Consider the following 25,229-nt stretch of genomic DNA (forward strand, 5'->3'; position numbering starts at 1 on the left):
AACATTTATTCCTTAAGACACTTTGAAAATGACACTCAGAAAATTTTGGAAAAAAACAAAATTTCATCTGCTACCCATATGCCACCCAATAGGAAAAGTAATAGAATTGGACCTATATAGCAGTTTGGCTTATTTGATGTCCAATTGCACATGTTGACAGTATATTTTGTTAGCATTTGATTTCTACTGTACAACTGAAAAACCGAATTATAATTTACCTAAAATTGAATACCAATTAATATGATCGATCATAGCTATTCAGAAATGAAAAAAAAAAATTTCGACACAATTTTGTTTTATACAGTACATTTTAAAAAATGTTTATACAGTACACTACAATAAATTTTGTAAAAATGAACCCTAGACCATAAAGTTCGCCAACATTTTCGCAAAATTTAGCGTCTAAAGCGACATCTCCCTTTACAGGGAAATAAATTACATCACGTACTGTATAAACCAAATTACTACAAGAATCAAAAAAAAAACAGGAAAGAGCGTGCTAAGTTCGGCTGAGTTATTAATCCTCCACCAGAGATCGCATTTGTCGAGTTCTTTGCCCGGTATCTCTTTTTAGGTAAGCCATAAGTGAATTAAATGTTGAAGACCATAGTAAAGGGTGATTTTTTTGAGGTTAGGATTTTCATGCATTAGTATTTGACAGATCACGTGGGATTTCAGACATGGTGTCAAAGAGAAAGATGCTCAGTATGCTTTGACATTTCATCATGAATAGACTTACTAACGAGCAACGCTTGCAAATCATTGAATTTTATTACCAAAATCAGTGTTCGGTTCGGTTCTGTCAAATACTAATGCATGAAAATCCTAACCTCAAAAAAATCACCCTTTAGAAGCCATTGGGTAATATTTCAGTCCATTCGGATAAGAATTGTGCCTTGTAGGGGCTCAAGACGCATAATCGGGAGATCTGGAGCTGTAGCAGGCTGTAGGTCGATTAAGGCCATATTGGACATGTATGTTAAAGGTCATGGGAGAAGCTGTTGTACAAAATTTCAGCCTAATCGGATGAGAATTGCGCCCTCTAGTGGCTCAAGAAGTCAAGATCCAAGATCGGTTTATATGGCAGCAATATCAGGTTATCTACCGATTTGTACCATACTCAGCACAGTTGTTGGAAATTATAATAAAAGAATTCATACAATCTTTCAGAAAAATCGGATGAAAATTGCGCCCTCTAGTGGCTCAAGAAGACAAGATCCAAGATCGGTTTATATGGCAGCGATATTAGGTTATATACCGATCTGAACCAAGTTCAGCACAGTTTTTCAAAATCATAGCAAAACACCTCATTCAAAATTTCAGCCAAATCAATAAGAATTGCGCCCTCTATGTCTCAAGAATTAAGATCCCAGATCGGTTTATATGACAGAAATCAGGTTGAGTGCCGATTTGAACCATACTTAGCACAGTTGTTGAAAATCATAACAAAACACTTCATGCAAAATTATGCCAAATTTTAAGACGATCGGACGAAAATTGCATCCTTTACTTTGTATACAAATCACCATGAACATGGGTCAACATGGGTCCATCGGTATACTGATCAATGGGTCTATCTCTTTTCCTTCTGGCTGTTACAAACAAATGCACTATTTTATAATACCCTCTACCACAGTAGTGGTGTAGGATATAATTATTAAAGACCAACAGATTTCTTAAATGTTTTCTTTTGTCAATTAATATAGTCAACTTTTAAGAAGGATACAAGATTTTTCAATTTTAGACAGTACCTTTTGGTTTTTGTTGTACATTTTTTTAATATGTTGCCAAATGCAACATTAGACAGTACCTTTTGGTTTTTGTTGTACATTTTTTGTAATATGTTGCCAAATGCACAGTCAGTTTTCTTAAAACTGTAAAACGCCAGTAGATTTGTCGAAATATACATCGAACAATAATTGATGTTCGTATGTTCACGTAGACAGTACACTTTTTAGCATTTGATTTATACAGTAATTTTGAAAACCTGAACAGGAATTTAATCAAAATTTCATATAAATTATTATCAAAGAAACTATCTCAATAGAAATGAGAAAATATTTTCACAAAAATGTTGTTGTGTACAGTACAAGAGTTAAAATGTTTAGTTTGTACAGTACATGTTATAAATAAATTACATGAAAATTAAAATTAGACAGTAAAGTTCGCGTTTTTTTTTCCAAAATTCGGTATCAACAGCAACCTTTTGAAAAATTAAAAGTCTACTGTCAATTTTCGTAAAATATATAAACGGCATGTACTGTATAAATTATAAAATATCCATTTCCGACCCTATAAAATATATGTGTTCTTGATCGTCGTAAAAATGTAACACCATCTAGCCATGCCCGTCCGTCTGTCTGTTGAAATCACGCTGTTGTCTTTAAAAATTGAGATATTGAGCTGAAACTTTGCACAGATTCTTTTTTTTTATCAATAGGAAGGTTAACTGTGAAGATGGTCTATATCGGTCTATATATTGATATAGCCATCATATAGACGGATCCGCCGATTTAGAGTTTAAGGCCTACAAAAGCCACATTTATTATCCGATTTTGCTGAAATTTAGGACAGTGAGTTGTGTTAGGCCATCCGACATCCCTCTTCAATTTGGCCCAGATCGGTCCAGATTTGGCTATAGCTGTCATATAGACCGATCTCTCGATTTAAGTTTTGGGCCGATAAAAGGCGCATTCATTGTTCGATGTCGCTCAAATTTGGGACAGTGAGTCATGTTAGGCCGCTCGACATCTCTCTGCAATATATCACGCATCGGTTCAGATTTGGATATAGCTGCCATATAGTCCGATCTCTCGATTTAAGGTTTTGGGCCCATAAAAGGTGCATTTTTTGTCCAATGTCGTCGAAATTTGGGACAGTGGGTTGTGTTAGGTCCTTTGACATCTTTTTGCAATTTGATCCAAATCGGTCCAGATTAGGATATAGCTGCCATATAGACCGATCTCTCGATGTAAGGTTTAGGCCCCATAAAAGACTCATTTATTGTCCGATTTCGCCGAAATTTGGAACGTTGAGTTGCGTTAGGTCCTTGGATGTCCTTCTTCCATTTGGCCCTGATCGGTCCAGATTTGAATATAGCTGCCATATAGACCGATCTCTCGATTTAAGATTTTGGGCCCATAAGAGACGCATTTATTGTTCGATTTCGCCGAAATTTGAGACAGTGAGTTATGTTCGGCTCTTCTACATCTTTTTGCAATTCGGCCCAAATCGGTCCAGATTTTTATGTAGCTGCCATATGGACCGATCACTCGATATAAGGTTTTGGCCCCATAAAAGGCGCATTTATTGCCCGATTTTGCCGAATTTTGGAACAGTGAGTTGTGCTAGGCCACTCGACATTCTTCTTCGGTTTGGCGAAGATCGGTCCAGATTTGAATATAGCTGCCATATAGACCGATCTCTCGATTTTAAGTCTTGGCCCCATAAAAGGCGAATTTATAATTCGATTTCGCTGAAATTTGCCCCAGTGCCTTATGTTAGGCTTTTCGACATCCGCGTCGTATATGCTTCAGATCGGTCAATATTTGAATATGGCTACCAAAAAGAACAATATATAGTTGTACGAAATTGAACAGTGAGTTTTACTTATGGGACCACTCAATGTCCGTGCTGAATTTGGTCCAACTCGAACCATATTTCGATATTGATGCTATGGGGGCATAAATTATGCGATTTTCACCGGACTATGATGAAAGGGGGTTTACATATATACCAGAGGTGGTGTGTATCCAAAGTTTGGCCCAGCCGAACTTAACGCCTTTTTTAAATTATTTCTCAACATTTCCGTTCACATAAATTTGTTGGAAATTTTAGTATATTCTTGGCAAAAACGGAGACGACAGCATATTTTTGCTAAATTTTCCGTCAATTGCCAATTTTCGCAAAATTTTTCAACACCGTGTACTCTACAAACAAAATTTTAAGAGAACTACTTCAGAAAATTGTTTTAAAACTATTTTTTTTTATTTCTCAACATTTTCGTTAATAATAATTTGTTGGAAAATTTGAGTAAATACTTGCCAAATACGGCAGAAAACTTTTGCTAAATTTACTGTCTACTGCCATTTTTCGAAAAATGTTTCAGCAGAATGTACTGTATAAACATAATTTTATCAAAACTACTACAGAAAACTTGTTAAAAAAATATTTTTTTTTTATTTTTCATCATTTCCGTTCATTAGAACTTGTTGGAAAATTTGAGTAAATTCTTGGCAAATTTACGATGAGTACTCTTCGAATATTTTTCCCTTTTTTATTTGTACAACTTAAGTACCATGTTGGTGAAATTTTGCACCTTATTAGATATCAAAGTAGTGGCCACAATTAATTTTCTAGGATTAAATTTGTCTAAAACGAAGATTCTCTTTGTTTCTTTGCTTTTAAGTACATGATCGTAACATTTATATTTATAACAAACTTTTTCTCTTTTCTTTTCCTTTCTTTGCAGGTAAGCATATAATCAATTTCGAACAACTATGCATCCGCCTACTTTCCTTTCCGGATAATTCTGTGTTTTATGTCATACACTCATGGTTTATGTGCTGCATTTGTAAAATTATTCTATTGCATACATCGACTAAGAGTTTTGCGAAAAAAATATTAACACAAAGGTAAGTAAAAAATAAACTAACAATAAAATCCAAAGCATCAATTTCATGAAAAACGATTTTCAAAAAATTTTCCAAAAAAAAAGGTCACTCATATTAAAGGTGAGATAATAAAAAGTTTATTCAATAATACTACACCACAACTTAACCAATTCTTAGTTTAAATAATTCCCATTTTAAACTCAAAATGCCCGTATAAAAAAAAGAAACACTATAATGCAGTAAATGTTCAGAGAGAGCTTGAATTTCCACTCACTTCAGACCACTCAAAACGAAAATGAAATCCACTCAAAACAACAACAAAGAAAAAAGAAAGCTTTCATTAAGCCACGAAATATGTAACTTTCACTCATAATGAAAATGAAAACATCATAGCAACAAACCATTACCGCCAACCAAACTAAACGGGCAACAAAGAAGACGACGAACGATGTAAAATGGAGAAGAAAGAAAACAAAAAACATACACAAAACAACCAACATAACGTAATAACAAACCGAGCAAATATGCTTCCGCATGCTACTGTGTGTGGCTGGATGGTTGGCTGATGGGCCATGCTGCGGTAATAGCAGATTTAGCGCCCAGCTAACTCTGTGGCATTAACGAAAGTTCCCATAGGCAAACGAACGTCTTTGACAATGTTGTCGCTGTCGTCATTGCTCACGATCAGCAACAGCATCATCGTCATCATCATGGTGGTTTGGTATGATGATAATGGAGCAGCAGTGTAACTCCCCAACATTACCATCGACCAACAACCAGTTTGGCTTAGTAAAAATATTAACTGAACTTGTTGCTTAAACTTTGCTGCGGAGAAATTATAGCGCGAGTTTGAGAGAGATGTGAGCTTGAAATGAAATGAGAAAAGCTGTTTGCAATGCAAATTTAAAACAGTGGATGAAAATAAGATCTTAGTGAGGAAATTACTAAAGTAATTAACAGTACATTTGCCAAACGTTTCTGTAAAAAATCACATCTCCAAAAATTTACTATAGACAGCAAATTATAATACAGTACATTTGGAAAAAATAGCCTACATTGACTTAAGCTCTCTCTCTCTCTTAAATTACTTTAAACAAAAACTTCAAAGAACAAATTTTATAAAATTTTGTTTCGTACAACACATTTTTTAAATGTTATTTATACAGTACATATTGCTATAACATATTGCACAAAATTTACTAAATGAAATATGTTGTCTAAATTTGTTATTTGTGTAGAAGGCCGCCGTAGCGTAGAGGTGAACATGTCTGCCTATGACACTGAACACCAGGGTTCGAATCCTGGCGAGAACATTCGAATCCTGGCAGTACATTTGGTTGAAGTGTATTGCAGACAGTAAATTTGGCGAAATTTGTAAATTTTAAGGGTAGTTTAGTTTGTAAATTGAAATGGAAGTACATTTGTTTAAAATTAACGGTTAGAATTATATATTTTTTAAATTTATATAGTACATTTATGCAGTACCTTTTTGTATTTTTTGGTTTATTTTATTATGCAGTACAATTTATATGATCAATTTTTAAATTTATACTGTACATTTATTCAGTACCGCTTGTATTTTTTTTGGTGTGTTTTATTATACAGTACAATTTACAAGTATTGGTATATTTTAATGCAGTAACTTTTGCCAAATTTAATTTTGTGCAGTACAATTGTCAAAATATACTTTGTCATTAAATTTTACAAAAATTTTTGTACTAATTTTTTTGGTTTATTTTATTATACAATATTATTAATTTGTATATTACATTTATACAGTACTTTTTGTAATTTTTTTGGTGTATTTTATTATACAGAACAATTTATAGCCGACAAGTATTAGTAAATCTTTATGCCAAATATAATTTTGTGCATTACAATTGTCAAAATGTACTTTCTCATAAAGTTTTACAAAATTTATTTCAGATGAAATATTATAATTAAAGACAGTTCATTACACAAATTAAATTTATGAAATATATGACAGTACAAAGTCATTTTCTTTGTACAGTACAATTTCGACATTCTATTTCATGCAGCACTGTTGTCAAAACGTGATATAAAAATATTTTGTTTAAATTTAATTTATACAGTACATTATAATCAACTGAAATAAAAAAAATAAAAAAAAAACAACTGACCGTATACAATTCAATTATAACCAAATTTTCTAATTATAGACAGTATATATTTAATTAAAATTATTCAAAACTGTTCTAACATTTGATTATATTTTACTTGGCAACATATACCAACAAATTTTGCTGTGTACAGTGTACACTGCAGTTTTTTGTTTATATAGTACAATTTCGATATCCTATTTCATGCAGCAATATGGCCAAAACGTACTATAAAAAATATTTTGTCAAAATTTTGTTTATACAGTCTTGTTTACTGTACAAAATCATTGTAAATTTTGCTTAAATATTACCCTTGATCGCGGACATTACCAAATTTTGTTTTATACAGTACTTTTCCTCATGTTTATCTATATAACCATGTTTGAGGTAATTTTAATTTATACAGTACACTAACAAATGCTGGTATATGCTTGTTTTTATACAAAGAAATGGTAATGATTTGAAAAGTACACTTTTGATTATACAGTACATTGCAATTTTTACTGTACTAGACTTATAACGTGCACCACTGCAGCCAAAACACCTATAAACTCGAAATTAAATAAACAAATTTTTTTTTTTTAATTGCATTTAAAAAACGCCTCCAATTGACTGTATAAAACTCTACTGAAATAATCAAGTATGATTGAATACAGCACATTATACAAATAAAATTTAGAATATAATGTTTATTTGATTGTGTTTTATTTGTCACCCTACAACAACAAAATGTATACAGTTCAGTTTATACAGTACAATGTACATTTTTTATACAGTACAATTTCCATATCCTTCTTCATAAAGCACTGTGTGTGAAAACGTACTATAAAAAATATTAGTCAAAATTTTTACAATCTGATATTGTCCGGCTGCAGACCAAAGGGTAATCTGTTTTTATTACAAAGAGAACACGCAACACCCCTTGTTTTCTTTTAAATTTTATTTATTCAGTACAATCCAGATTACTGCACAAAATCATTTTATTTATTATTGTAGTAGTAGTAAATACTGTAAACAGTAAATTTTATGCAACACCTCAATTTTACACTTGATAGCAGACTTTTCCAATTATTGATGTTATACCGTGCTTTTTATCATGTTTATTCATACAACTGTTTGTGGACTTTTTTATACAGTACACTAACAAAGGTTGATGTATACAGTACATGTTGATATTTTTTAATAAAAAACAGTATTTTTTACAAAATACACTATATTGTCTATACAGTACATTGTAATTTTGTACTGTACACTTTAAAATATAAACTTGTATAGATTATATTACGTGAAGCACTGCAGCCAAAACTACTATAGACTCGAAGTGGAATAGAAAAAATATATATTTTTTTTTTATTAATCTATAAAAAATTTTATATAGAGCATAGTACAGTACATTTCATTACATGGTACTTATACAGTACATATCGTCAAAATTGACGAAATCTCGTTTTAGATAGCACTGTAGCAAAAACCACTATAGACTCGAATTTGAATAGACAAAAAAAATAATTTTTAAATTATTCTAAAATTTACTGTACAAAAAAAATTTATAAAAATTTTAATTAATCTATAAAAAGTTGTTATAGATAACATAATTCGGTCAATTTTATTTTGTACAGTACATTTCATTACATGTGGATTATACAGTACATTTTGATTACTTCCAAATCGCATTATAGATGGTACATTAAGGCTGGTAATTTGGTCAAAAGAACTTTATTTTTTGTCTAAGCTCTGCATGGTTTTCTTTTTTGCCTTAAAACACTGTGCCCATTTCTCGATCACATGAAGTGGAAGTGCAAGAAGAAAGTTATACTTGTCAATACCATGCGAGAGTTTGCGAGAGTGAGAGAATGATCATACGAAAGCTTGCTTTAAATTAAAATAAAAGAAATGCTTGTGGTGGGCTAACAGAAAACAAAAGCTTATTGCCAAGCCAATGCAGAGCACAGCCTAAGAAGCTCATTTGTTTGAACCATTTCAAACTAAGCCAAAGAGCAGCAAAAGACGAACATGAAAATAAACAAAACATGATAAAACATTTTAATAAAATGAAAAATGAATAAAATAAAATTTGCCATGTACATGTGCAGCACATTAACACACAAACATGGGTGAGTGTTTCTCAAAACACTGCTGCTGATGTTCCCTGTATCGTTTACTCTCCCCATTTGCATGGCTATTAGCGGTATTTGGTTGCGATGTTTTTGTTTGAAGTTTTTCAAGTTGGGTTTTCAAATCCCCTCTGCATAATAAGGTGGGCTGATGGATGTCGTCTGCCTAAGAGCAGACGCAACAACATCAGCAGCAGCAGCAGCAGCAACAGCAACAGCACCATTGCAAACCGCCAAACCTAAGACTCACAAGCCCCTACTAACACATAGGCAATGAACCGTTTTTGTTGAACTTTTACGGGATCGAAGAGCTCACTCTGCAAACGTATGGCAACGGTACCGGTAGTATTAACGGAAATTGACCACTCTTTCGAAACGAAAGAAACCTCGCTCGGGCTTTTCATTAATATCGAAAAGTGCATAACAACAACAACAACTAGTATTGTGGGGAGGAAAAACACAATCGAAACTAAGAAGCCCCCCCGACTGCCAAAACCTGGAAAATACGATTTGCAGTGGAAATGAAAAACAAAAATAAAACGTGACATGACCAAAATTGATTATGCAAAATTTTTGAAATAATCTTTAAAACCAAGATTATAGTGAGAACAAAAAAGAAAAATTGCTTTTTATTTATTATTTTTAAGAAAACAAAACAAAAAACCAAAATCAGCTCGTTGTTTGATGCTGGTGATAGTGATGGTGATAAAACATAAAAGTTGAAAAAACACAAATAAAGAAGCAAAAAATTCTTTAAAAAAATAAATTGTGCATCTTTAATGAAAGCTTTGGAATATTCAAGCAAATAGTGATTACCTACCTACCTTCTCAAAAACAAAGAAAGCTAAAAACCAACAAATATTTTTGAAATCTGCATACAGTACAGCTATAATTTCGAAAAAAAAACCTGCTCCATTTCTAAATTCGTGACCGAAATTCCTGAAAGAATTTAGAACATCAAAACAAAAATTGTGTGTGTGTGTGTGTGCGAAAAAAACTACATTGTTGGCAAAGGCAGCCTGTCCTAAAACAAATTCAAGGTTAATTGTGTTAAAAGATAAATTTTATAATATTTCCATATGTTTAAAGCAATTGTGATGCATTTTTGGGCAAATCAAAAAGCATAGATATTTTAATATAATAAAAAGAAAAAATTCTTCAGTGGAGTTTAAATTAACCAAAGGGCCAGTGGAAAACATAAAAATGTGAAAATAAATTTTTTGTTGAAATTTAATTTTTTTTTTTTTTGAGACTTAAGCGATGAAACTGATCAAAACAATTAACTACTCTTTTTTTATCAAAAAAAAATCATGTGCTTTACTTTGTACTCTAAAGTGTAATTTTCTCTTCTCCTTGCTTACTAAGAAGTCGGATTAAAGGCGAAACTTTTGATTTATTAGAATTGTTAATGCACGGAAATGTAGCAAAGGCCGTAAACTATAATTTGCTATTCAAATCAAGTGAAATTTCTTATTTTCGTAACAGTTTAAAACAAATGGCAGCATTCACAATTAAAGAAAAGAAAAAAAATTAGTAGAGAAATCAAAACCAATTGCGCCCTCTAGAGGCTCAAAAAGTCACACTGGGAGATCGGTTTATATGGCAGCTATATCAGGTTATATACCGTTTTGGACCATACTTGGAACAATTGTTGGAAGTCGTACCAAAACGACATATGCAAAATTTCAACCATATTGGATAAGAAATGCGCCCTCTAGAGGCTCAAGAAGTCTAATCGGGAGATCGGTTTATATGTCGGTTATATCAGGCTATACACTGATTTGGACCATACTTAACAAAGTTGTTGGAAAACAACAAAATAAAACACTTCATGCAAAATTTCCGCAAAATCGGATAAGAATAGCGCCCTCTAGAAGTCAAAGAAGTCTAATCGGAAGACCGGTTTATATGACGGCTATATCAGGATATAGACTGATTTAGACCATACTTTACAAAGTTGTTGAAAGTCAAGATAAAACACCTCATGCAAAATTTCAGCCAAATCGGATAGGAATAGCGCCCTCTAGAGGCTCAAGAAGTCTATTCAGGAGATCGGTTTGTATGACTGCTATATCAGGATATAGACTGATTTAGACCATACTTAACAAAGTTGTTGAAAATCAAGATAAAACACCTCATGCAAAATTTCAGCCAAATCGGATAGGAATAGCGCCCTCTAGAGGCTCAAGTCTATTCGGAAGATCGGTTTATATGGCGGCTATATCAGGTTATGGACTGATTTAGACAATATTGAACAATGTTGTTGGAAGTCAAAATAAAACACTTCATGCAAAATTTCGGCCAAATCGGATAGGAATAACGCCATCTAGAAGCCAAAGAAGTCTAATCGGAACATCGGTTTATATGACGGCTATATCAGGATATAGACTGATTTAGACCATACTTAAAAAAGTTGTTGGAAATCAAAATAAAACGCTTTATGCAAAATTTCAGCCAAATCGGATAGGAATAGCGCCCTCTAGAGGCTCAAGAAGTCTATTCGGGAGATCGGTTTATATGACGGCTATATCAGGCTATAGACCGATATAGACCATACTAAACAAATTTGTTGGAAGTCAAAATAAAACACTTCATGCAAAATTTCAGCCAAATCGGATAGGAATAGCGCCCTCTAGAGGCTTAAGAAGTCTATTCGGGAGATCGGTTTATATGACAGCTATATCTGGATATAGACTGATTTAAACCATACTTAACAAAGTTGTTGGAAGTCATAACAAAATACGTCATGCTAAATTTCAGCCAAATCGGATAGGAATAGCGCCCTCTAGAGGCTCCAAAAGTAAAAAAGGTAGATCGGTTTATATGGGAGCTGTATCAGGCTATAGACCGATTTGGACCATATTTACCACATATGTTGAAGGTTATGCGAAAAGCCGTTGTTCAAAATTTCAGCCAAATTGGATAATAATTACGCCCTCTAGAGGCTCAGGAAGTCAAGACCCCAGACGGGTTTATATGACATCGAAATATCCATTTCCAACCCTATAATGTGTGTATATTCTTGATCAGCGTAAAAATCTAAGACGATCCGTCTGCCTGTCCGCATGCCACAGTCTTTAAAAATAGAGATATTGAACTGAAGCTTTGCACATATTCTTTTTTTTCTCCATAAACAGGTTAAGTTCGATGATGGGCTAAATTGGACTATATCTTGGAATAGCCACATTTTTTATCTGATTTTGCTGAAATTTGGGACAGTGAGTTGTGTCAAGCCAGTCGACAACCTTTTTCAACCGATCTCTCGAGTTAAGGTTTTCTGCCTACAAAAGGCACATTTATTGTCTGATTTCGCTGAAAATTTATACAGTGAGTTGCGATAGGCCAGTCGACATTCTTTTTCAATTTGGCTCAGATCGGTCCGGATTTGGATATAGCTGCCATATAGACCGATCTCTTGATTTAAGGTCTTGGGCCCATAAAAGGCGCTTCATTGTCCGATTAAGCCATAATTTGCGACGGTGAGTAGTGTTAGGCCTCTCCACGTCCATCTTCAATTTGGCCCAGATCGGTACAGATTTGGATATGGCTGCCGTATAGACCGCTCCGCCGATTTAGGGTCTTAGGCCCATAAAAGGGGCATTTATTGTCAGATTTTACCGAAATTTGGGACTGTGAGTTGTGTTAGGTCCTTCCACATTCTTCTTCAATTTGGCCTAGATCGGTCAAGATTTGGATATAGCCGCCATATAGACCGATCTCTCGATTTAAGGTTTTGGGCCCATAAAAGGCGCATTTATTGTCCGATGTCTCCGAAATTTGGTGCAGTGAGTTGTGTTAGGCCCTTTGACATCTTTCTTCAATTTAGCTCAGATCGGTCCAGATTTGGATATAGCTGCCATATAAACCGATCCGCCGATTTAGGGTCTTAGACCCATAAAAGGCTCATTTATTGTCCGATGTCGCCGAAATTTTGGATGGTAGGTTATGTTATGCCTCTCGACATATTTCTGCAATATGGCACAGATCGGTGCAGGTTTGCATATAGCTGCCATATAGACCGATCCGCCGATTTAGGGTCTTAGGCCCATAAAAGCCACATTTATTATCCGATTTTGCTGAAATTTGGGACAGTGAGTTGTATTAGGCCCCTCGACATCTTTCTTCAATTTGCCCAGATCGGTCCAAACTTGGACATAGCTGCCATATAGACCGATCTCACTATTTAAGGTTCTGGGCCCATAAAAGGCGTATTTATTGTCCTATATCGCTGAAATTTGGGACAGTGAGTCGTGTTAGGCCCTTTGACATCTTTCTCCAATTTAGCCCAGATCGGTCCAGATTTGGATATAGCTGCCATATAGACCGATCTCTCGATTTAGGGTTTTGGGCCCATAAAAAGCTCATTTATTGTCCGATATCGCCGAAATTTGGGACAGTGAGTTGTGTTATGCCCCTCGACATATTTCTGCAATATAACACAGATCGGTTCAGATTTAGATATATCTGCCATATAGACCGATCTCTTGATTTAAAGTTTTGAGGTCATAAAATGCGCATTTATTGTCCGATGTCGCCGAAATTTGGGACTGTGAGTTAAGTTAGGCCCCTCGACATATTTCTGCAATATGGCACCGATCGCTTCATATTTGGATATAGCTGCTATATAGACCGATCTCTCGATTTAAGATTTTGGGACCATAAAAGGTGCATTTGTTGTCCGATGTCACCAAAATTTGGGACTGTGAGTTGTGTTTGGTCCTTCAATACTCTTCTTCAATTTGGCTCAGATTGGCCTACATTTGGATGTAGCTGCCATATAGACCGATCTCTCGATTTAAGGTTTTGGGCCCATAAAAGGCTCATTTATTGTTCGATATCGCCGAAATTTTGGACGGTGGGTTATGTTATGCCCCTCGACATATCTCTGCAATATGGCACAGATCGGTTCAGATTTGGATATTGCTGCTATATAGACCGATCTCTTGATTTATGGTCTCGGGCCCATAAAAGGCGCATTTATAGTCCGATTTCACTGAAAATTGGGACAGTGAGTTGTGTTAGGTTCTTCAACATTCTTCTTCAATTTGGCCCAGGTCGGTCCAGATTTAGATATAGCTGCCATATAGACCGATTTCTCGATTTAAGGTTTTGGGCCCATAAAAGGCTCATTTATTGTCCGATGTCGCCGAAATTTTGGACGGTGGGTTATGTTTTGCCCTCGACATATTTCTGCAATATGGCACAGATCGGTTCAGATTTGGATATAGCTGCCATATAAACCGATCTCTCGATGAGCCCAACACAACAATGAGTTGTGTTGGGCTCTTCGACATTTTTCTGCAACTTGGCCCAGATTGGTCCAGATTGGGATATAGCTGACATATAGACCGATATCTTGATTTAAAGTCTTGGAAAATAACGCTTTTTCACTTGATTTATTTGTTTTTTTCTAATATTTCTATAGAAAAATATTTTTGTTTTAACAAAGCATCTGTGGACTCCATATGCTCTGAAGAAAAGGCGAACTGTGGCACAATAAGTTTAAAACAATTTCTATTCATTACAAACAATGACCTTAAAACTTTTTTTTTTTGCTAAATTAATTTATCTATGTTTTTTGTATTTTCAATTAAAAGCCAATATATACAGTGAAAAATGCAAATATTCTAGTGTTTACAACATTTCAATTTCAACAACGATCAAATTAAAAAAAAAAGATCACAATTGAATACAAAAGTATTTTGCAAACAAAAATTATTCACTTAATACAGAAAGAAAAACAAAATTTTTAATAACCATACCAAGATCTCCCGTTGATGTTAAACTGATTAACAAGAGAGAAACAAGACAAAAAGCAAGCAGCCTCGTTCGAAACAAAACAGCGAACGTGTTTTTGTGAATGAATTCATATCAGACTCACTGACCACTGATGTATAATTTCCGACTTGTTGCTGCCACAGACGTATGCGTGATTTATCAATGAGAATGGATTATCAATTGCCACCGCAAACATTGCAATTGGGCTCGCTGATGAATAACCCTTTGGCAGCGGCAGCCGCTGCACAGCACAGTGGGGCACAATTGCAAATTCTGCAACTTAATCAGCAACATCACCAGCAACAACAACAACAGCAGCAGCAGCAGCAACAGCATCAACATCACATGAATAATCAGCAGCAGCAACATTTACTCAATCATATGAACAATAGCAATAACAGCAACACTAATAACAACAACAACAACAATGCAAGTTCTCAACAGCAACCATTGCCCTCCCTCAGCACTTTGCCATTGCAGGTGGTTCATAATTTGCCACATCTGCTGGCTGGCGGAGGCAGTGGAGGAGGTGGCGGCATAGCCGGAGGTGGCAATAACAATAACAACAGCAATATTGGCAATCTATCCTCCTCGAATAATTCCAGCAACAATGCCAGCCTTAATTTGTTAAATAGTAATTTAAATCTTAGCCCTAATAACACTAACAACAGCAACAACAATAACCTGAACCACAACAACACGAATGGCAACATGAATAATGGCCCCAACTCCCACAGCAACAACAATAATAATAGCCAAACACATACATTGTTACGCAATACCATGCAACATGTGGCTAATGCCAATCAACAGCTGCAACAAACCATCAATAATCTCAGCAACAACTTGGTCTCATCTTTACCGCCCAGTAGTCAGCTGTTGCAACATCATTTACAACATTTGGCTAATGTTAACAATGCAGTGGTGCAGCTTAATGGGGCAAATGGTGCGGGTGGTGGTGTTGGTGGAGTAGGAAATAACAGTGGCAGCAGCAGTGGCAGCAACAGTTCGTCACCTTTGAACAATGGCAATAACAATATTTTGTTGAACAATAGTGGTGGGGGCAACAACAATACAGCCTCACAGCTTAACAACAATTTGGTCCAACATTTGAGTGATAATGTGGTGGCCCATAATCTGGTCAATGGTTTGGTGGGAGTTCTGAATACTGTTCAGAATCAAAGCAACAATGGCAACAGCAATATCTTGGGTAATTTATCCAACAACAACAATAGCAGTGCAGCAAATAATCTCAATAACAACAACAACAACAACAACAATCCAAATACCCCCAATCTTGAGGATAACAGCCGTTGGACCCAATTTCAAGTGCAGCAGCTATGGAAGCAGCATGCCTCCTATTTGAATGGTATGGAATTTGCATCTTATTTTTTAGTTCATAAGCATGGGTCAGTTCAAACGTGGGTAATCGTTCAAGTAAGGACTTAATGTACTTTCGAAGTGTTGTGGCTTATAATGAAAAACTTTAATAAAAATAGCATTGCTTGATTAATTATTGTATGAAGTTGTGAGAGGTAAGCCGCAAATGTTTAATGAAATCCTGAAGTATTAAAAAATACATATTTTTATACCCTCCACCATAGGATGGGGGTATACTAATTTCGTCATTCTGTTTGTAATACCTTGAAATGTGCGTCTGAGACCTAATAAAATATATATATTCTTGATCGTAATGTCATTTTAATTCATGTCATGTCCGTCCGTCCGTCTGTCTGTCTGTCTGTCCGTCCGTCCGTCCGTACGTCTGTCGAAAGCACGCTAACTTTCGCAGGAGTAAATCTAGCTGCTAAAATTTTGCACAAATACTTCTTATTAGTATAGGTCGCTTGGGATTGTAAATGGGCCATATCGGTCCATGTTTTGATATAGCTGCCATTAAAACCGATCTTGGGTCTTGACTTCTTGAGCCTCTAGAGGGCGCAATTCCTTTCCGATTGAAATGAAATTTTGCACGACGTGTTTCGCTATGACTTTCAACAACTATCCCAAGTATGGTTCAAATCGGTCCATAACCTGATATAGCTGCCATATAAACCGATCTTGGGTCTTGACTTCTTGAGCCTCTAGAGGGCGCAATTCTTATTCGATTTGGCTGAAATTTTGCATGAAGTATTTTATTATGACTTTCAACAACTGTGCCGAATAAGGTTCAAATCGGTTCATAACCTGATATAGCTGCCATATAAACCGATCTTGGGTCTTGACTTCTTGAGCCTCTAGAGGGCGCAATTCTTATCCGATTGAAATGAAATTTTGCACGACGTGTTCCGCTATGACTTCCAAAAGCTGTGCTAAGTATGGCGCAAATCGGTACATAACCTGATATAGCTGTCATATAAACCGATTTGGGGTCTTGACTTCTTGAGCCTCGCAATTTGAGAGGGCGCAATTTTTATCCGATTGAAATGAAATTTTGCACGACGTGTTCCGCTATGACTTCCAATAACTGTGCTAAGTATGGCGCAAATCGGTACATAACCTGATATAGCTGTCATATAAACCGATCTGGGGACTTGACTTCTTGAGCTTCTAGAGGGCGCAATTCTTATTCGATTTGGCTGAAAGTTTGCATGAAGTATTTTATTATGACTTTCAACAAATGTGCCGAATAAGGTTCATATCGGTTCATATTCCGATATAGCTGTCATATAAACCGATCTGGGATCTAGACTTCTTGAGCCTGTAGTGGTCGCAATTATTATCCGATTTGCCTAAAATTTTATACGACGGATCCTCTCATGACCATCATTATTATGGTCTGAATCGGTCTAAAGCCTGATACAGCTGCCATATAAATCGATCTCTCTATTTTACTTCTTGAGCCCCCAAATTCTTATTCGAATTGGCAGCCATTTTACACAGGTCTCCAACATATAATTTAATTGTGGTCCAAACCGGTCCATATCTTGATATCGCTCTAATAGCAGAGCAAATCTTTTCTTATATCCTTTTTTTGCCTAAGAAGAGATGCCGGGAAAAGAACTCGACGAATGCGATCCATGGTGGAGGGTATATAAGATTCGGCCCGGCCGAACTTGGCACGCTTTTACTTCTTTTTAATAAAAATTTCGCCAAAGACAATATTTTAAGGAAATTTTTTCAAACATTAAAATTTAAACGGAATTTTCTTCAAGAATCGATAAATTCTCCAAGCCAAAATGTTATGAAAATGTACCTAGAAACAACATTTAAAGGCATTTGTCTTCATTAGAAAAAAAATAAGTAAAAGCATACTAAGTTCGGCCGGGCCGAATCTTGGGAACCCACCACCATGGATTCTGCTAAAAAAATGGTTGCTATATCTGGCTATAGATCGATTTGGACGTACATGGCACAGTTGTTGAGTGTCATAACAGAACACTACGTGCAAAATTTCAGCCAAATCGGACTAAAATCAAATCGGGTGATCGGTTTATATAGGAGCTATAACGGGTTCTTGGCCAATTTAAACCATATTTGGCACAATTGTTGGAAGTCATAAAAAATAAAATTTCAGCCAAATCAGATAAAAACTGCGGCTTGTAAGGCCTCAAGAAGTCAAATCGGGAGATCTGTTTATATGGGAGCTACATCAGATTATACACCAATTTCGACCGTACTTGGCACAGTTGTTGGAAGTCATAACAGAACACTACATGCAAAATTTCAGCCAAATCGAACAAAAATTGCGGCTTGTAAAGGCTCAAGAAGTCAAATTGGGAGATCGGTGTATATGGGAGCTATATGTAAATCTGAACCCATGTGACCCAATTGCAATCCCCAACGACCAACATCAATATTAAGTATCTGTGCAAAATTTCAAGCACCTAGCTTTACCTGTTCGATCGCTATCGTGGTTTCAACAGACGGACGGACATGGCTAAATCGACTCAGAATGTCGAGACGACCTAGAATTTATATAAATAACATTTCGAGGTGTTACAAACGGAACGACTAGATTAGTATACCCCCATCATATTGTGGTGGGTATAAAAAAAAGCTTTCTAATGTACATGCTGACCGATTGGGATAATATGAGACTCAAATGATGGAGCCATGAAAGTAGAGTACGAATCATACATCCAAATTTGGTATAAAGCTGGTCCAGGGAGGACCTAAGGGATTTTAAAGCTATTATATCAGATATTCGGAGGCCACCGTAGCGCAGAGGTTAGCATGTCCGCCTCTGACGCTGAACGCCTGGGTTCGAATCTTGGCGGGAACATCAGAAAATTTTTCAGCAGCAGCATTTGGGCGGTACATTGCCATGTAAAAACTTCTCCCCAAAGAGATGTCGCTCTGCGGCACGCCGTTCGGACTCGGCTATAAAAAAGGAGGTCCCTTATCATTGAACTTAAAATTGAATCTGACAGCTCTCATTTATATGTGAGAAGTTTGCCCCAGTTCCTTACAGCAATGTTCATGGGCAAATTTGCATTTTGTATTAGATATTCTATTTATAGGACAAGTAATGTAGAGCCATGGTCCTGGGCGCTAGGTAAATATAAATAATAAATAATAAAATCCTTTATTACTTAAGCCAAATGTGGCATATTGGGTTGCCCAAAAAATAATTGCGGATTTTTTAAAAGAAAGTTAATGCATTATTAATAAAACTTAGAATGAACTTTAATCAAATATACTTTTTTTACACTTTTTTTCTAAAGCAAGCTAAAAGTAACAGCTGATAAATGACAGAAGAAAGAATGCAATTACAGAGTCGCAAGATGTGAAAAAATTTGTCAACGCCGACTATATGAAAAATCCGCAATTACTTTTTGGGCAACCCAAAAAAATATTAATTTCTGAAAATATTTAAAATGTTTTGATAAGCTCTGACTCTTTCTTTTACTACCCCAAAACTTCGACTATGCCTATTGAACCTTTGGCAAGGAAATGGCCCATCTAACCCCTAGGTGACACTAATAAGGCAGTAAGCCTCAGCCACAGCGCATATTCACCTGGGGATTACTGCGAACTATAAGACCTAAAAAAAAAGTACATTTAAAGGAAATTTCTGATAGCAAACCGACCGACAAATGACAACACAAAAACACTTTAAACGCAAAATTAATGCATAATACCGGGAAGTGAATGACCAATAAAGAAAATCGTAGAAAATTGTGCATGTCTGCATATCAGCGGCCCGTTCTCAATAACAGCGACGACCAAAACGAAAAACCTTCACCATAGCGATGTCAAAGTCAAAGACAAAGTAGAGTGGCTTAAATTGATTTATTGATATGGTGGGCAAAACACACTCACACACACACACACACACACACAACAACAACAAAATTGAACAAATAACAAAATTACAAAAACTTTTTTTTATTCCCTAGGCATTTCATAGCGATAGTACAGTGCTGGCATAGGGGAACCTCTTGATTTTGAAAAGGCGGCAATTTTTCCTTCACTCATGTTACCCACGAATGTTAAATGAAAACAGAGGTTTCCATCCATTAGACAATATCCACTGTCCAATTATCAAACCCAAACAATCACCTTCACCATGACATTTATCTGGGCGTCAATAAAGACCACAATAAATGTCACCTCCGCCTCGTGGCAAATTGAAATTGAATTCAGCGAAATGCCATGATAAAGGGTTTAAATTCGACACTCGATGTTACAATTACATGTCTCTTTCATCCGGTCTTTCTCCTGCGGCCTCCCCCCTCGCTCCCTCTCACCAGTCGGACACAAGTACATGAATCTTGAAATATTTTTGGGTGTTTTTTGTTGCTGTTGCTGTTTGTTGCCATCCGAAAACATTAAACTCACATTTCTCCATTTGTAGCATTGGAGTTGTTGTAGTTTTAGGCAAAAAGTGAAACAACTTTCGATTTTATTTTTCATTAATTTCATGCTGAGCCAGTTTTGTCTCATTGTGTCTGTTTGGTTGTCCACCTTTTTATTGGGTTTTATTATTATTTTTTGGGGGGTTTTGTCTGATTTTCATTTTTGGCATGTCAATATATATGACATTTACGTTTGTGCCACACATGGTGGCATGAACGAAGGTGTATGTCTTTTTTCTAAGCTTTTCCTTAGCGATTTGAGGCCTAAGCCTTCATAAATTCAAATTTTATTAAGACAATCACTTTTTGCTGCAGGATAACTGCATAATAAACATTTGTCATATTGCTGACCACTGGTGGGCAGGAAGTTCCAAGATGACTGTGTTAAATCGAGGAGAAAAACATTTCTTTTTCATATAGCAATCGGAATTTGAATGGAAAATGAAAATTTTGATATTGACATTATTTTATTGGGTTGCCCAAAAAGTAATTGCGGATTTTTAAAAAAAAAAATAAATGCATTTTTAATAAAACTTAGAATGAACTTTAATCAAATATACTTTTTTTACATTTTTTTCTAAAGCAAGCTAAAAGTAACAGCTGATAACTGACAGAAATTTGAAAAAATTTGTCAACGCCTACTATATGAAAAATCTGCAATTACTTTTTGGGCAACCCAATAGTAATTTTTAAAGAAAGGTTTAAAGAATGGGTTTATAAATCTTGGATATCCTAGGTATTTGAAAAACCACCCCCTAGACTCAGCAATTCTAAATTTTATATTGCCTTCTGAAGTGGGAAGATTATAGGGAGCCAAAAATTAAACTGTGTTAGCCCACCAAAACAAAATCGTCATTCTTTAAGTATCAAAAAAGTCATATATGTGAAGTCAACACAAAAGCTATACCTGACCCATAAGACCTTTGGGAGCCTTAAGGTTTCTGAGGGCCAAAAACATCTAACAAGGCCAAATGTGTCTTCGGGGAGTAATTGTGTTCAACCCTATCATTCATAGCCCTATCCGGTAAACTTTCGCATAAATAAATGCGTTTGTCGACATCTCTGCACCTAAGAACTATGACTTATTAAAGTATCACCTCCCACAAACTACTCATTATAATGCCTTCCATTACTAACAAGGTGAGAGATCTATCCTAACACGCTAGTAAGTCTACTTTCAACAACTCTGCTCCTAAGAACAAAAACTTATTTAAGTATCTTCTCGCACAATTTCCCTTTGCCAACCTAACCTAATCTTCTCCACACATTTGAATGCCTTCCCTATATTGGCAAAGAGAGAGGTCTATCCTATAACGCTTCCAAGTAGTGGAAGTAAAAAGGCAAGCCACTAAAATTCAGGCTTAAGCTAAAGATCTTGAGGCCCACGATACTCCAAGTTCAAGACCCAGGTTGTACCTCATGGTTGAAACTTCAATTGAGCCCTAAGAACCCCAGGAATAGGAGCCCACAGGGACTAATATAACCTGAACCAAAATAGTCTTCAGGTTCCAAATGGTTCTAGAATATAAAACGGTATACGGGACCAATGAGATTTCTAGTTCAAAGCGATAGCTGGGTCCAAACAAAATAGTCTTCAGGTTGCAAAATAGTCTTCATGTTCCAAAATAGTCTTCAGGTTCCAAATGTTTCTAGAATATAAGACGGTATACGGGACCAATAAGATTTCTAGTTCAAATCGATAGCTGGGTCCAAACCAAATAGTCTTCAGGTTCCAAGTGGTTCTAGAATATAAGACTGTATACAGGACCAATAAGATTTCTAGTTCAAAGCGATTGCTGGGTCCAAAGAAGCTGACCGGAAAAGTTTTCGGTATCAAAAGGATATTCGAGTCTAATAGAGACCGGAACCAAGAGGATGTCTCAGAGACCGAAACAGGTATTAAATACCGACAAGATTTTCGAGGAAAATAAATCATCGAAATCGAAATGAAATCTAAATGCCAGACCATAGGTGTTTCCGTAACAGAAATGTCTTGCAAATGCAAATTTGCCCATGAACATTCCATTGACGAACATGGGGAAAACTTTCCACATGCCAAAGAGTGCTGTCCCACTAGATTTAAGCTTAATGGTAGGTGCCTCCTTTATAAAGGCAGTCCGAACGGCAGACACTTTTTGGGGAGAAGCAAAGGCTTCTCCAAAAATACCAGACCAAAGGTGTTTCCGTAACAGAAATGTCTTGGAAATTTGCCCATGAACATTCCATTGATGAACATGGGGAAAACTTCCCACATTTCAAAGAGTGCAGTCCCATTAAGTTTAAGCTTAATGGTAGGTGGCCTCCTTTTCATAGACGAGTCCGAATGGTGTGCCGCAGTGCAACACCTCTTTGAGAAGAAGTAAAGGCTTCTCCCTAAAGAGATGTCGCACTGCGGCATGCTGTTCGGACTTGGCTAAAGAAAGGACTTGGACCTCACAAATGTCGCTGGTATTATGAGGGGATAACACCGTTAAAAAATTGTTCTAATGTTCTTGCCAGGATTCGAAACCGCTCGTTTAGCTTTATAGGCGGACATGCAAACCTCAGCATTACGGTGGCCTCACCCACAAACTTCTTTGTAAGCAAAAATGTTCCAAAACATTGTTTTCGACACGAAAACGCTTTCCCAAGTAAGTGTTTTAGATCGAGATCAATGAGTTCTTGAGACCAATAGGTTTATCAAGACTTAAAGACCTGAGAGACCAAACAGAGATCTCCCAACCGAAAGAATTACCAAAAAGTGTCCAAAAACGGAAGAGTTCCAGAAAAAAATGTTTTCAACCCCTATAGGCTTTCCCAAACACGATAGAGATTGAGAGCAAAAGGCACTCCGAGATTACAGGGTCTTCGAGACTTAAGATATCAGAGAAAACAAATATATTCAAGGCAAACCACATCCGTCCTTAGACCAAAGCATTCACCCAGGCCAAAAAGTTGTCACAGTTCAATCAAACCAAACCCACCAACTTGGCAACCAAAAATTTTAAGGGTTGCAAACCGAAAAGACCTTCGAAAAGCTTTCTATAATCGATGGTGAGAATTCCAAAGATATATCATATATTTCCTTTAAATAGGAGAATACCAAAGAGTTCCTTAGGATTATCGGAGAGTACCTTAGTAATATCTGATAGTTACTTAGGAACAGCGGAGAGTTCTTTGGGAACATCGCAGAGTTCTTTAGAAACATCACAGAGTTCCTTAGGAACCCCAGAGAGTTTATTAGGAAGATCGGAGAGTAACAAGTAGCATCGGAGATTTCCTGAAGTACCTAAGAAACATTGGGGATATCATTAGGAACATCAGAGGGTTTCGTAGAAACATCTGAGAGTTCCTCAGAAAACATCGGAGAGTTTCCTATGAACATCCGGGAGTAACTAAGGAATAGCGTAGGGTTCCTTAGGAGCAGCGGAGAGTTCCTTAGGAGCAGCGGAGAGTTCTAGGATCATCGAAGAGTTCCTTAAGAACATTGGAGAGTTCCTTAGGATCGTTAGAGAGTTCCTAGGAAACGTCATAGAGTTCTTTCGGAACTTCCGAGAGTTCCATATGAACGTCAGGGAGTTCCATATGAACGTTAGAGTGTTCCAGGAGAGTTTCTTAGGAACATCGGAGAGTTCTTTAGGAACATTGGAGAGTTGTTTAGGAACATCGGAGAGTTGTTTAGAAATATCGGAGAGTTCCTTAGGAACATTGGAGAGTTCCTTAGGAACACTGGAGAGTTCCTTAGAAACATCGGAGAGTTCCTTAGGTATATCGGAGAGTTGTTTAGGAACATCGGAGAGTTGTTTAGAAATATCGGAGAATTCCTTAGGAACATCGGAGAGCTCCTTAGGAACATCGGAGAGCTGTTTAGAAATATCGGAGAGTTGTTTAGAAATATCGGAGAGTTGTTTAGAAATATCGGAGAGTTCCTTAGCAACATCAGAGAGTTCCTTAGAAACATCAGAGAGTTCCTTAGGAACATCGGAGAGTACCTTAGAAACATCGAATAGTTCCTTAGAAACATCAGAAAGTTCCTTAGGATTATCGGAGAGTTCCTTAGTAATATCTGATAGTTACTTAGAAACGGCGCAGAGTTCCCTTGGAACATCGGAGAGTTTCTTAGCAACGTCAGAGAGTTTCTTAGCAACGTCAGAGAGTTCCTTAAGAACATTGGAGAGTTCCTTAGGAACATTGGAGAGTTCCTTAGGAACGTCGGAGAGTTCCTTAGGAACATCGGAGAGTTGATTAGAAATATCGGAGAGTTGTTTAGAAATATCGGAGAGTTGTTTAGAAATATCGGAGAGTTCCTTAGGAACGTCGGCGAGTTCCTTAGGAACGTCGGAGAGTTCCTTAGGAACATCGGAGAGTTGTTTAGAAATATCGGAGAGTTGTTTAGAAATATCGGAGAGTTCCTTAGCAACATCAGAGAGTTCCTTAGGAACACTGGAGAGTTTCTTAGAAACATCGGAGAGTTCCTTAGGAATATCGGAGAGTTGTTTAGGAACATCGGAGAGTTGTTTAGAAATATCGGAGAGTTCCTTAGCAACATCAGAGAGTTCCTTAGGAACATCGGAGAGTTCCTTAGTAATATCTGATAGTTACTTAGAAACGGCGCAGAGTTCCCTTGGAACATCGGAGAGTTTCTTAGCAACATCGGAGAGTTCCTTAAGAACATTGGAGAGTTCCTTAGGAACACTGGAGAGTTCCTTAGAAACATCGGAGAGTTCCTTAGGAATATCGGAGAGTTGTTTAGGAACATTGGAGAGTTCCATATGATCATCCAAGAGCTCCTTAGGAACATCGGAGAGTTCTTTAGAAACATCG

The 25,229-nt window shown here is 36.4% G+C and overlaps 1 protein-coding gene across 9 annotated transcripts in view; it reads left to right on the forward strand.

Annotated features, from left to right (window-relative positions):
- Nucleotides 1-25,229, forward strand: part of LOC106082934 (putative uncharacterized protein DDB_G0286901) — a 146,408-nt gene that overhangs the window by 32,188 nt on the left and 88,991 nt on the right. For 2 of the 9 annotated variants that reach the window (XM_059362164.1, XM_013245696.2), the window contains exon 1: nt 14,680-15,994. The exons of the other annotated variants lie outside the window; for them this stretch is intronic. In XM_059362164.1, the coding sequence (XP_059218147.1) occupies nt 14,773-15,994 (1,222 nt within the window). In that variant the 5' untranslated portion in view covers nt 14,680-14,772. Of the gene's footprint in view, nt 1-14,679; nt 15,995-25,229 lie in introns of those variants that run through there. 9 annotated transcript variants of the gene reach the window in all.

Source organism: Stomoxys calcitrans, chromosome 1 (assembly GCF_963082655.1).
Source record: "Stomoxys calcitrans chromosome 1, idStoCalc2.1, whole genome shotgun sequence".
Classification (NCBI taxonomy): Eukaryota; Metazoa; Arthropoda; class Insecta; order Diptera; family Muscidae; genus Stomoxys; species Stomoxys calcitrans.